Source organism: Sinohyriopsis cumingii, chromosome 5 (assembly GCF_028554795.1).
Source record: "Sinohyriopsis cumingii isolate HCF-2022 chromosome 5, ASM2855479v2, whole genome shotgun sequence".
NCBI lineage: Eukaryota > Metazoa > Mollusca > Bivalvia > Unionida > Unionidae > Sinohyriopsis > Sinohyriopsis cumingii.
The window spans coordinates 87,509,834-87,523,299 of NC_142965.1; the positions used below are offsets into that span (position 1 = coordinate 87,509,834).

The window sequence follows — 13,466 nt, forward strand, 5'->3', positions numbered from 1 at the left end:
TATATATATATATATATGCACACACACAGATATATATATATATATATATATATATATATATATATATATATATATATATATATATATATATATGCACACACACACACACAGATATATATATATATATATATATATATATATATATATATATATATATATATATATATATATATAAGGTGTATCTATACATTTTAATATTTCTCTTCATATCCAATCTTTGTTGGTATGCTGATAACATCCTGGGTAAACTCTATCAGTTATAAACTCTTCAGTCAATTGGCATTACAAGTGTTCTGCAGAGCAAAAAGAGAAAGCACCTTTTGTAGTTTGTCTTTTCACCTTTCTTGCAAACAATTTCGTGACCGCACTATTATCTTTGCTAATTTTAAGTCGATGCCTTATCAAGCCTAACATGATGATTAGCGTTGGTCTACAGTTAAGACTCATACAGGTCATGCATGCGTTCAGTACCAACTATGTTAGTAACGGGTGGGGTGTCGTGTTTTAGAGCTCAATTACACATACCTTTAAATGGCGATTATTCACACTGTATTTGATTCCTCCTACATTTATTTTCTTTTTCAAAGTCGTTATTGACTCGCCCCGATAAACACATACGACAAAACGCAATGTTAAAAAGTATGTTGACATTTGTGTAAGAGGTCAAATTAAAGGTGTGATCCAGTACAAACCGGGTTGAATATCACGGATGGTGACGTCACAATGAACGCTACGCATGTTGAAAATAACATTGGTACTAATTTATTTTGTTACGATTAAACCCGACGTGCTCTTTTTTCACCAATTTTAGTACATGGACACTATAGCGATGAAAACGTTTCGTCTGGAAGTTTCTTGACGACAGTTATGGTGCCAAGCATTCAATAATCAAGGTTGAACAGACTTTGCTTAGGCTATATTTGTATTAAATTTTATAATAACAATTAATATTTAATTTATGATAAGTATGACGACGTCGACATACACTATACACCAGTATTGAATTTTGTTTAGCGTTACCATAGAATTCATAACAAACCTAGAAACAAACCAAGAAACAAAACAAATAATTAGACCAGATTTATTTTTTGTCAATATATCATTTTAGTCAGAGAGGATGCTTGCTATTCCTTTACACTGCCATAAAAAGCAAGGTGTTCCTATTGTGTTTATTTATCATCACAGGGTCATATCTGCATACATGTTTAAATATAAATTTATGTTGACCTGGTATTACAAGGAGATGGGGTGTCTGTTTAGGTTCAGCAGAAATTTGGTATGAAATTTGTTTTTATAAAGCAAAAAGCCCCCGCCCCACCCAAACAAAGCCAGAGCTACAAGTTTTCCATTAATTTTATTTAAATTTTAAGAATATATCGGAGGAAGACATACATAAATTGCATGACAAAACAAAATCAAGTATAATTATGTTTATGGTAAGATACTATATATAAACAACACTGAAGATTGTCGTTAGTTAATGATTTAAGATGATTATACATAAACAGCGACCGTAAGGCTCTCGACATCCAAAATGTAAATGGTACAGAACTCATTCAGGTCCTTTGCAACAGAATCAGAACATTTTCAATGGTGGATGTCCAGTGCTTCAAATAGAAGACATGCATGGTTTGAAACTGGGACTTATCCTAAAAACTTGAATGATGATAAAGTCTGGATTTGATAGGAATTAATACAGTCTGCGTGTTAGAATGGTACGTTAGGGGCAACCGATCCCATTGGCAAGAAAAATGTATAACAGTCGTAGAGCTGGTTTATTCCTTAAAAAGATTATGCAACTAGAAAAAGAAGTGTGCGGTTCCCACTCATTCATCCCCGCCTCTTATAGTCATTTCTTAGACTTCATTGCATATAAGATTACCTTTTGTATACTATCTTATGTACGACTGGAGGAGTTATTCGATACAATAGTTCTCACCTCCAGTAAATATAACTCCGCATAAAACAATTTCAAAGAAAGGTTATACAATTTTAACCTGCGGTCGAAGTTCTCCTAAAATATTATAATAACTAAATAAATTATAAAAGCTTTCACTCAGCTTTCTCTATGTTTTGATGCAGGGGATATCAGTTATTCAATGTGCTATTGAATAGTGTAGAAATTAGTTGCCACTTCAATTATTCAGCCACAGTTTGTGTGGAGTACCTATGTTTTGTTGATTCCTATATGTCCGATAACATCAGGTCAACTCTTCACGATCGTTTCACAGTTCGCAGAGATCGAGATTTATCCCTAAAAAGGAAACATCATTCTGAACTTTGAATCTGCTGCATTTTCGTCTGAAGTGTCTCTTCTTGTCATTTGATTGATTTGCTCATTGCTTTAGGTTTTTTCTCATTATCTGTACTATTGATATTTTACTTTCAAAGCAGGGCAGCAATTCGACGAATTCGCCAGTTTTAATACCCAAAATTAAGCGGAATATCGCTCGGGTATTTACCGTAACCTCTAGTTTGTTCCGGAACGTCATTCGCGTATTTCCGTCTCGTGGTCCAGAAACTTACCAGTGGCGTTCTGAATGGTTCCAATTGACCTAAACCAGTCATTTGACGCTACCGACAGGAGAATATGGAGGTAGATCAAAGTTGTCGGTGTATGTTATATTTGCAAGATCTGTTAGAAAAAGAGATAGCAATAAACACACACACACACACACACACACACATATATATATATATATATATATATATATATATATATATATATATATATATATATATAGAGAGAGAGAGAGAGAGAGAGAGAGAGAGAGAGAGAGAGAGAGAGAGAGAGAGTATGTGTATGTTAATGTGCGCTAATCTTTGTGGGCTTTTTTTCTTAAAGGCTGATACTGGCAGCATAAAAAGCTGTTTAAGTGATGTGCTCCTACTATTGAATGTGAGTAGGTGGTTAGATTGTTTGAGAATTGGCTACAATGTATAAAAACTCTAATAATTTCCTCCCTCCCCGCAAAGGGGGAGCGGATTGTTGTGTCCAGATATTGTGAAATCTTGTGTTCAATAATTGATATTTAAAAAATAGTAATCAGTTGCAATGTCGAAATTGATTTTTGATACAAAAATCTGAACACTGATTTTGAGTCCTCTTTTGACTCCACTGACAGAAGGATACCATTCAATGTTTTAGGTGTTGATTTAACATTGTTTTTTTTATACCACCAAGAAACATTTGGAACGTAAAAGATATCTATGGGACTGCAATCTTGATTTTTCTTTTTCGTAGTACCGATTCACTTATTGACATTAATGCATCTCCATTCTTGCTTAAAAATTTAAATTTTTTATAATAGGATATTGTTACTATTGACTATTTAGAACACAAGATAGGATTTCTATTAATTAAAGTCTATTCATAAGTTGTAAAATACCATTAAAATTATCAAATAATCAGGAATACTCCAAATGCCGCAGCGAAACTGCAACTTCCTAATGTGCAACATAAGATGAGAAATGTATAGCTGCAACGACTATTAACACAGCGGTCGCAGTATCAATAATACTATATCGATTATACATATTTAAATAAAACATATATTAAAATCAATATCGTCGTCATCTACAAAGTTACCAGAAGATTCATGATTTATAATTTACATTCAATGAAACCACCAATAACGAGTGGAATGTTGATGAGAAAGCAAACTTGGTAAGAAATTCGATTTTAGTTATGTGATATGCAACATTCGTCTCCCTTTTCGCAAACAATTATGTCAACCAATGTGTACATGCATATTTTGACAACTAAATGTACTAAAACGTTCTAACAATTTCAATTGATGGAGCCATAAAATTTGGTTATATGTTGGAAATTAATAACATTCACTCAATAAAATAAAGCAATGGTACAGAAAAATTACCCCCTGTGGAGTCCAATTTCTACGAATTGGGCAATCTTTCAATGAATGGGAAGTCATTATTTTCCTTAGAAAAGTGCCCCCCACCCCAGGTTTTCTACATGAGTCAGTATTCTACATTGCAACGGTCGTTGTATGGCCATTTATATTTTGCTACCATCTTTCTCCGGTTTGTTAATTCTTGACAATTTATCTTAATATGGAGGTTCTAGACACATATGAAGCATTTAATGTTAGCATTTACGACCTTTTCAACACATTTATTTCGTCAAGGAACTTTCCAGTCATCTGTTGCCGCGGAATTTGTATGTAATGCGTTGCCAATATTTCGGATATTTTCTTTCCCTTCATTTTCATCGTCTCCTAAGTGATGATAGTAGCAACGATCACCCTTGCGCTATTTTCCAAGTGATCAAAGGCTTCCAATTATGTGGCTCAGTATATGGCATCATTTAAACTTTCGTGCGCCAAACAAAACGTTTCTTTAGCCAGGCCTTATGTCGCATCGCCTCATGCTGTCTGAAAGGTTACGTGAAAAAGTCTCCTGAAACTTTGTCCAGTATCAGGAAGAGTTTCTTCAGCTAGTACAATCAAATGTTGCTGATTTGATCATGCATGTTTGAAGATGACTCGTTTGATTTGGCTCATTGTCTTTAATCTTGCACACAACATGAACTTTCACCACGCAAACTATTTCTTGCAGCAGCAACCGCGCACACGTTATGCGTGCGTTTCATGAGCTCAAATATTGCGCTTGCGCTAACCATTGGGATAAAAAATATATGAAAAGTGCCAAATAAGATTTTCTCACAATCAAATTTGCACCTTTGCACCTTTGTTTTAACTACATTGCATAATATTAAAATATTGAACTTCTGGAATAAGCCATCAATGCACAAGTACATTGAATATGTTCAATAGCGAAATATATTTATGAAATGTTTCAAATAAGAGAATGAGTAATTGTTTAGGAAGACTGAGTATATTTGTCTATCTTCTCCTTTCCTGCTCTTGACAATTACCGTTTGAGTGCATGTTTAAAGTTGCACATATTGCAGTTGATAATCAAGGAGTATATGTAGTATTTAAAATATGAATTCTATATTGCATGCAAATGCTTACGATAATATACTATTGAATTGAATTGAATTATGTACTTCTTTTGCATCAAGAAGTTATGGGACAGAGAATGCAAGCCCTGAAGCTTTGAAACTTTCGCACGGTGTCTTGGTTGGAATCTACGCCAAGCCGCAACAATTCTTGTACTAACTGCCAGTTGGGCAATACAATAACGAACAGCGCACAAGGGTGCCTCTAACTTATCATCATTGCACTTAGGCTCTGTTTGGGCTTCTCTGCCATCTCATTCATAATATGAATGATATTTTCATCGGCACTTCGCCTGTTGCTTCCGTCAGGTGGTATTTCAAGCCACTCTCGTCCAGTATTCTTCAGCAGAACCCACAGATAATTATGCAGACAGCTTCCAATCCAAATTATTCTGCGATGTGTAAGAAGGCCTGCAAAACGAATATTTTCAGCTTTGGTTTCGAACCTTCCCTTTTGCTGTTCGTTCCTGGTTTTTCAGAGATTGATATCGGCGCCTGATAAATATACTCAAGTACTGGCGCTTGTCTATGTGTACAGGTTAAAGAAATTGTTACCTTTATCGGCTTTTATACCCCTAGAGTCGTGGAAAGCCATCCTCACACAACTGCATCTCTAGGCTTCCTATTATACTAGTTACCTCTTGATAATTTCGACTTTTTCACTTTTCATTTAACTTGGCGTGTTCGTACAAGGATATACACTAAACTCCCGAATCCGCTCAGCTTCTGTCTTTATATACATCAGGTACCACATGAAGTGTCTTGTTACTGACGAGTCTTTTCATAAATGGACAATTAAATTGTTGACGAGGGGATGCATATCAAAACGGTTAACTTAAGATGCATGGGGAAACTCGCCACAGTAACAACAAAATAACTTTATGAACTAAACTCCTGTCACACTCACTTATTTATATTCATACAAAAAGTAGATGACTTTGGAGAGACTCTCTCTCTCTCTCTCTCTCTCTCTCTTTATGTTTTTGCTTTTCTTTCTGACTGTCTCTTAAATTTCAAAACATTTCAGTAGTTATAACACAATTTCGGTTTTTTAACAATTACATCACCAAATTAAACTTTATAATTACCAACTATGTCAACACGAGTGGTCGGTCATTTTCAGCTGGTTAATGCATTTTAATTTCGGTCAGAAGTTAAAGAGCAACACAAAAACGTACATCTTTATTACGAAATAATGGTTTAGTGTATCTAATAAACACTTCAATAGAACAGCTAATTGATCTGAATGCTTGTATCAGGTATATTTTGAATGCATAACGACATTATTCGGGTCTTAGGTTGTCCGATGTCCTTCAGCTGACACCATCTACGAAATACAAGCATCCAGTTCGAGTTAGTGTCCTGACAACTCATAATTACAATAATTAAGATCTTGAATACATTTCGATAATGAGTGAGAATCATGCATATCAACGAAGTGATCTTGTATCATGCTGGCTGGATAAAGATCACAATTGATGCTTGTAGGGAGTCCCTAGTCTACATTTTCTTTTTCAGTGCTAATCCTTGGAGAGAGAGAGAGAGAGAGAGAGAGAGAGAGAGAGAGAGACTTGAATTATAGGGGCGTTCGTACTGATGTACTTGTGCCACTGGTTTATGTCCGCACGGTGGACTGATAATTGTTCCTAGGGAAAGGGATTAGAGCCACAACCCCCAGGCGTTTATGTGCTCACAGAGCACTGATAATTTAGCCATCAGGTCGTGCAACTAGATATCCCTAACGACCTGAATCAAGGGCTTTAATGAGTGGGAATGGACCCAACACAATCATGTTAAAAAAGAGTTGGATTTCAATCAGCTATCGACTGTTGCAGGTGTCGACCCAAACAGTATGTGACGTCCGTTGCGATTGGTTGCTACGATGACGTCACATCGGGACACCTGGATTGACGGGTGGAAATGGTTTCACATCTCAATCAAAGGTACAGGAGGGCCAGGAGAGGCAATGGAGGAAATTTTCCCGGCAGCAGGCGCAAAAGGACAGAGCACTCAAACGCCAGCCCGTACTTAACCTAATTTTAGTCCAGTTAGTTGTACCTATAGTTATATGTCTTTCATACGACTTAGTTGTACCTATAGTTATATGTCTTTCATACGACTTAGCTCATCTAAACCGTACCATTGTACTACGCAATTTTTTAACAATGCCTGTCAGCGTATCATCCAAACCGTACCATTACACAACGCAAAATTTGAGTAGTGTCTGTCAGCATAGCGATCTGCGAGAAGAGCTTTTCAGAACTAAAACAAACTGAGACATATTTAAGATCCACAATGAGAGTGGCACGGCTGACCAACTGGAGGATGATGTCCATTGAAAGGGAGACGGTTGAAACGATTAACTTTGATTTGTTATGCCTGTTCTAAGATTTTCTTAACTTGAAGACCATTTATACCCATTATCATTGTTTGTCGAGATATATTTTTCTAAATCTAACTTAATAATTCGATTTATATTAGGCGGATGATAATTTTTTCCAGCTGAAGATAAGCAGAATCGAAATATTCTGTTGTACAAATATATGTTCGTTTTCAAAGCTATACGATTTTGATCGATTGACCGATTTCTCAATCTGAAATAGAACAGACATCTAAATAAGCTGTTAGGTATACAATTCCCTGATTCAAAGAGTGTGCAATATGTAATTTTACCACTAACTTTTATAGGCTATTCTTGGTGAATCCAAGACAACTTCAATATGACTGGAAAGCATATTTACATGATATAATTAATTAACAAGGCTATGGTTTATTTATAACACCGAAGGGGACATTACTGGCATATACGCAACATAACAGAATGCCCTGCTCAGTGTTTGCTTTGAGGCCGCATGTTGGATAAAATCTGTTCTAGTTTACGATTAATAATGTTTATTGTTACTCTTTGTCACTTCAGAGGAGATGATCGGAAAAGTATTCGATGTCATTGGTTCAACACAATGAAAATATTGCCCATCGCATGAAGCACGAAATATAGAACAATTTTGACAATTCATATCATACTTTAAAAAACATCAGATTACGTATTATCGAGCAAAACGACAATTCTTATATTCTTTGTGACTATGAAAGCAATTGCAAGTTTAAATGTCATTTATAACAGTCATGTTGTAACTTAGGTAGGTCTGGACATATATTTAACAAGACGCTAGAGATGACATTTAGTTTGTGGTACTTAATCTTTCTTTTGTTCTTTGTTGGCTTTAATCCACTTTTAAACATATTATTACATATATCAAATGGAGGAAATGATAGCTTTTCCCATGGACATGGTGAAGTAGCCGACCTGGGCTGGCCTGGGTGGGTGGGTATGGAACCTGCGACATTTACTAGATGACTTACCAACTACACCATATATATATGTGTCTATTTGTATGTGAGTATGCAATGAACACAAATAATTGGATACGTGTGTATATATGGATTTTGCTAGAATTGTTTGGGATATGATCAAGAGAAAGCATGTTTGATGTTTGTTATTGTTGTTGATTCTTTTTGTTGATTTTCAGTCAACACCATACGAAGCTCAAAATAATTATTCGTATCAATCTATAACAGTTTTGAGTTTGGTTAAATATTACCATACAATGCGGGGGCCCCGAGTGGCCGAGTGGTCTAAAGCGCTCTCCGTTACGGATTACTGCCATCTCACCTCTGTCTGCGCCGGTTCAATTCTCGGATTCAGCCGATGTGGGTATATGAGAAAGCTTGCCAGTAGCTTCTCGTGGGTCGGTGGTTCTTTCCGGGGTTTTCCTGGGTTCTTCCTCCACTATTAATACTGGCCGACACGTATAGCCTACCGTGTGCTGAAAAATGGTGTTAAATCCCACAAAACAACAACAACAACCATGCAATGCAAAACATATATAAAAATCAAAATAGACAATTAGACTCGATGAGTTAATTTGTGTGGTATAAATATGTCACTTTAGTAAGAGGGTATGTTTTTACTGAGCATGTCTCTATATTAGCTGATTTCATTCTTATAATTGATACGCTAAATCGTTATGAAAAAGGCTTGTTAGGTCTTATCTATAATAATCACAGTCCTGTACATTATTCGACTAACTGCATGAGTGTGTAAGAACGTATCTTTAAACGCAAAATATGGGAATATAAAGCCACTAATTACGAAACAAACATAAATACTATATAGAGTTAATAAGATTTTCAGAGTCTTTTGACATATTTTAAGACCTGTATGATTTTGTATCATTATGTTAAATCCAAATAAAATAACAATGAGTATTCCATCATGGATGGACACTACTATGATGTACTTAAAATTGGGCATCATTAAAGGATACAGAGATTGAACGAAACTTATACAAACACTGATCTATATTAATTACGATGGACTAAAAATTACCTTTGTAATATGACTGAACCAGTGGTGTAGAAGGTTGTAATTCGGATAAGCAGCATTTATAGGCTCTAGGATCACTGTTATTGTTAATATCTATGAACGCATACTGATATTAAATTCGGCATAAAATTGTTTTCGATTGATCCTTCCTGATCAGTTATTTTGTGGACGACATTACCCTGGTTGCTGGTGTTCTGAATGATGATCTACATAAAAATCAATTTGTGGGTAAATCATAAGATAGCATATTTGTATCCACGCAAAACCAAATCAATGACCATATCCAGAAAAGCTCACAAGGAACACCAGTTATAATGCTATTACGAACGTCAGTTCTCATTAACACTATGGTTTAACTGATGACGAATCCATATTTAGCTTCAAGTCGGTCACAATCAGGTTCTCTGGCTCCTTTTTTATTACTACATAAAATGTCCTTTTAATTTAGTGTTGCTGGTACCGGTCAATATCCAGCGGTACTCTTACGGCACCAATGCACTCTTAATAGCACTGTTTTAACCATAACTCGGGATTTAATGAAACACAAGCAATTTCAAAATTAATCTATATCCATTTTTGAAGTATTTTCCATGACCAATGGACCTCAGTAACTCACAACAATCGTGACGCACTATGCACTTTCAAATGGAGGATAATCCCAATTTTCTGAAAAAGTATTTGGTAAACAATGAACTGGAGAAAATTTGAAAGATAAAATAATACATAAATCTCAGAGCATCTTTAATGATATGCAGTTTTATTTTGTTGATTATTACTATGTTCGAACAAACCAAATGCCGATGGAGCAGGCATTATAACTCAAGCATGAATGTTTTAAGAATTGTTGGATATAATTACATAACGGAAAGATACACCTAATAATGTGGAGGATTTCAAAGTTATCATAACTTAGGACTGTTGTAATTGAATAGTTACATCTGATGAAATGGTTTTTTAATTCGCGTATTCTTATAGGAAAACGTAACACATTTATCATTTGAAGCCAAAGGCTACCATCAATTTCTAAAATTATCTTCTTCTGGATTGTTAGTGCATTTAACATTGCAATTCAATTTTATATTGAGCAATCTTTCTCATTATTATACTTTCAAACTTCTTTCCATCTGGACTAGATAAGAAATTCGCAAGTAGTTCGCTTTGTTCTTCGCCCAGTCTCCAGGATCTATAAATCCCAAAAATGCACTTCATCAATGATTCGTTCATATTATTTATAATAGGTTTTGATGCTTTCTCATTTGTCGCACACAGAACATAATAAATGTATGTGTTCCTCATAGAATAGCTCATGCAATAACTTCACACTTCATGAATGATCTGTGATGATTTATAAAAGCTACATTATATGTACCTTTAAAGGAAGGCAAATATGGGGAAATGTATATATGTCTCAGGTGTTTCAGAACAACATATGGAACATACTCTATGTTTCTTTCCGTTGAAAGCTTTTCAAAAGTGTCCTCGCTCTCGTGTGTTAAGTATTGGTGGCACAGCGATTGCATTTGTTTAGATATATTGACCACAAAGTCACAGACTTCGTTTGATAAATTTATTTCAGCCACGTCAAGCCACTGAGTGAACGTATGGTATTTCTCATGTCCGACAGCCTCCAAACCAACGGAGGAAAAAAGATAGACCAGAATATCCACAGCCTCTAAGTAATCTGGATCATCTGTGTTAAAGAGAAGAATGTAAAGTTGGCGCAATTGCTCTTGATCCGCTTGGTTGTTTTCCTGTTAAAGAAATAAGGCAAGTTTTAGACAAGCAATGTCTATCTTAGGACAACTATTACTATATACAACGTTAGATAATCCAATGCTCTAGAATTTGTGCAAATAATGGCATGGTCAGTCAAAAACAGTAAAATGGAATGACCCCGGGTTTCACACACACACACACACACACACACACACACACACATATATATATTCCTTGGTGTGTGTCTCAATGCCGATTTACCTTTACGATCCACCATCGAAGTATCCGCTGTCCACGGAGGCAACAAAGTAATTGAATCATAGCGGGCCATACCATTCAAGGTAACGGCAGGACTGGAATTGCTTATGGTTACCACTCTGCACCATTTGGAAAGTTTGCCTGCATAAAAATAGTCAATCTTGATTATAGAGAAAGACACAGATTTAAATTGTTATGTGGTTATTGATTCATGCTGATGTTTTATTTTTGTGGTCCACATTAATGTGCAATACTACATTTGGATAAAAAAAATGTTGTCAATAATTAATTAAAAAATAACACCTTATAATATTATAAATATATTTAAAGCTTCAAATTTGTAGAACTTAAAACCTCACATTTGTGGATCATTGTCCCAAATTTACCCCAGTAAACCTAGCTGCGAAGACAGAATAATAGTAGTTCGTAGCAGGATTATTTTAATTGACCGAACCTGTTTCGTTTAATATACCAACCACTCTTAGAGGTACACAACAAAAAATAAAATATATATTGATACTTGTGTGAATAGTAACTTTGTTTGCACCAACCACTCGTGTAGGTTACAACAAGACTGAAAAATGAAAGCAAACATTTGCAACGAAATAAAGAATTTGATTATTTTTTCTCAACAAAGCAAATTGGTAGCCAAGGGAGATAAATCGCACAGTGTTGTTTGTAAGTAATTAACAATTTCTTTATTGTTAGTAATATAGCTATCGGCGCTGAGACCCATTGCTATTTTTCTAAATAGTTGCATACAACCACAGAACGAGCGAGAAAAGAAAAAAAAAAGAAAAGAAAACTAACATAAATAAGGTATTTACTTGTATTTACTTTTTTAAATAAAGAATCTCAAAAAGGTTTCAATGCCTTTATATATGTTTGTCACAAAATACATAGATAAATGAGTTAGATGCCACTAATCAATGGTGAAAAAACACAGAGTGTAATGAAACTATCATACATGCCATCTCGAATTGATTTATTCATTCAAGTTTGACATTGAATTTGCTTTCTTGGTCTAAGTTTGTGTGTTAGGGATTATGAAAGGGTATGATTTATATTACTTTACATTACTACAGATTACAGATTAGGCGAAGCAATTATACACCTAAATGTCTGGAGGGATTTCAGTTATGCGTAGAAGTTGTATTACTTCCATAGCTTAAAGTCTTTCGTTCAGATCTTGCCTCTATATCGGGTTAAATCAATCGTCTAGGTGAAGTAGGTCAGTCGCAGCCTGACTTGTGCGACGTAAACAATCAAGATGGCACATCTCCAGATTCCTCATACGAGCTGTGGGGGTCTTGTCCACCCAAACCTCCAGAGAGTGCTGCCCTCAGCTATTGGCAGACAAGAGAGAGAGAGAGAGAGAGAGAGAGAGAGAGAGAGAGAGAGAGAGAGAGAGAGAGAGAGATATTGTTGTGACCGTAACTTAAACACACATGCAAAGATTATACCATTTTCATTTTGGAAGTGGGGTTTTTCAAGGAGCAGTTGCATTTTAAAAGTTTGTTTTCCAGAGCAGTTGATGCCATACGTAAATTATTTAAGTTAAAAAAAAAGGCTGCTTAAGTGGCCTCATCATCCCAAACTTCAGATTGTGTGACCTAGAAGACTTCCCTGTCTTTTCTTGTGCCAGACCCGTGGATGCTGTGGTTGTCGTGGATGCTCTCGCAACTCCTCCTCTCCGTTTTCCTTCTGTGAGATCACGGATCTTGGTACTGGTGGCAAATGTTGTGGCTGTGGTTGACGTGGCTGTGGTGCTGGTACTGGCTGAGGAGGCGTCCTCACCTCAGGCTTTACCTTTCACAATGGTCGCAGCATGAGGTGAGGTAGGATCGTTTCTTCCTTTCTTTCTTCTTTTTCATCTCCTCCATAGCCAGTTCGTCCAGGAGGAGCCTGGTATTACCAGGTGCATCTGGAGCTCCAAGAGTTTTGTGATTCTGCTGCCCATTTCTTTTTGCATGAAATTGTTGACGGGGGCTACTTTATCTTCGTCTTTTATATCGGGACCGTCCGTCGATGTGTTGATCATTTTGACTTTCAGGTACAAGTAACTGCTATTTATGTAATCTTCGGGCTTTCCTTCGATTTCAAACTTGATGGGAGCTCATC

General features: G+C 35.8%; 1 protein-coding gene across 1 annotated transcript in view; it reads right to left on the reverse strand.

The window, feature by feature from the left end:
- The window catches only part of LOC149799685 (uncharacterized), a 42,855-nt gene that overhangs the window by 4,141 nt on the left and 25,248 nt on the right, over window positions 1–13,466 (reverse strand). The window contains exon 7 of the mRNA XM_089958255.1: window positions 11,349–11,486. Within this exon, the coding sequence (XP_089814381.1) occupies window positions 11,349–11,486 (138 nt within the window). The remainder of the gene's footprint in view (window positions 1–11,348; window positions 11,487–13,466) is intronic.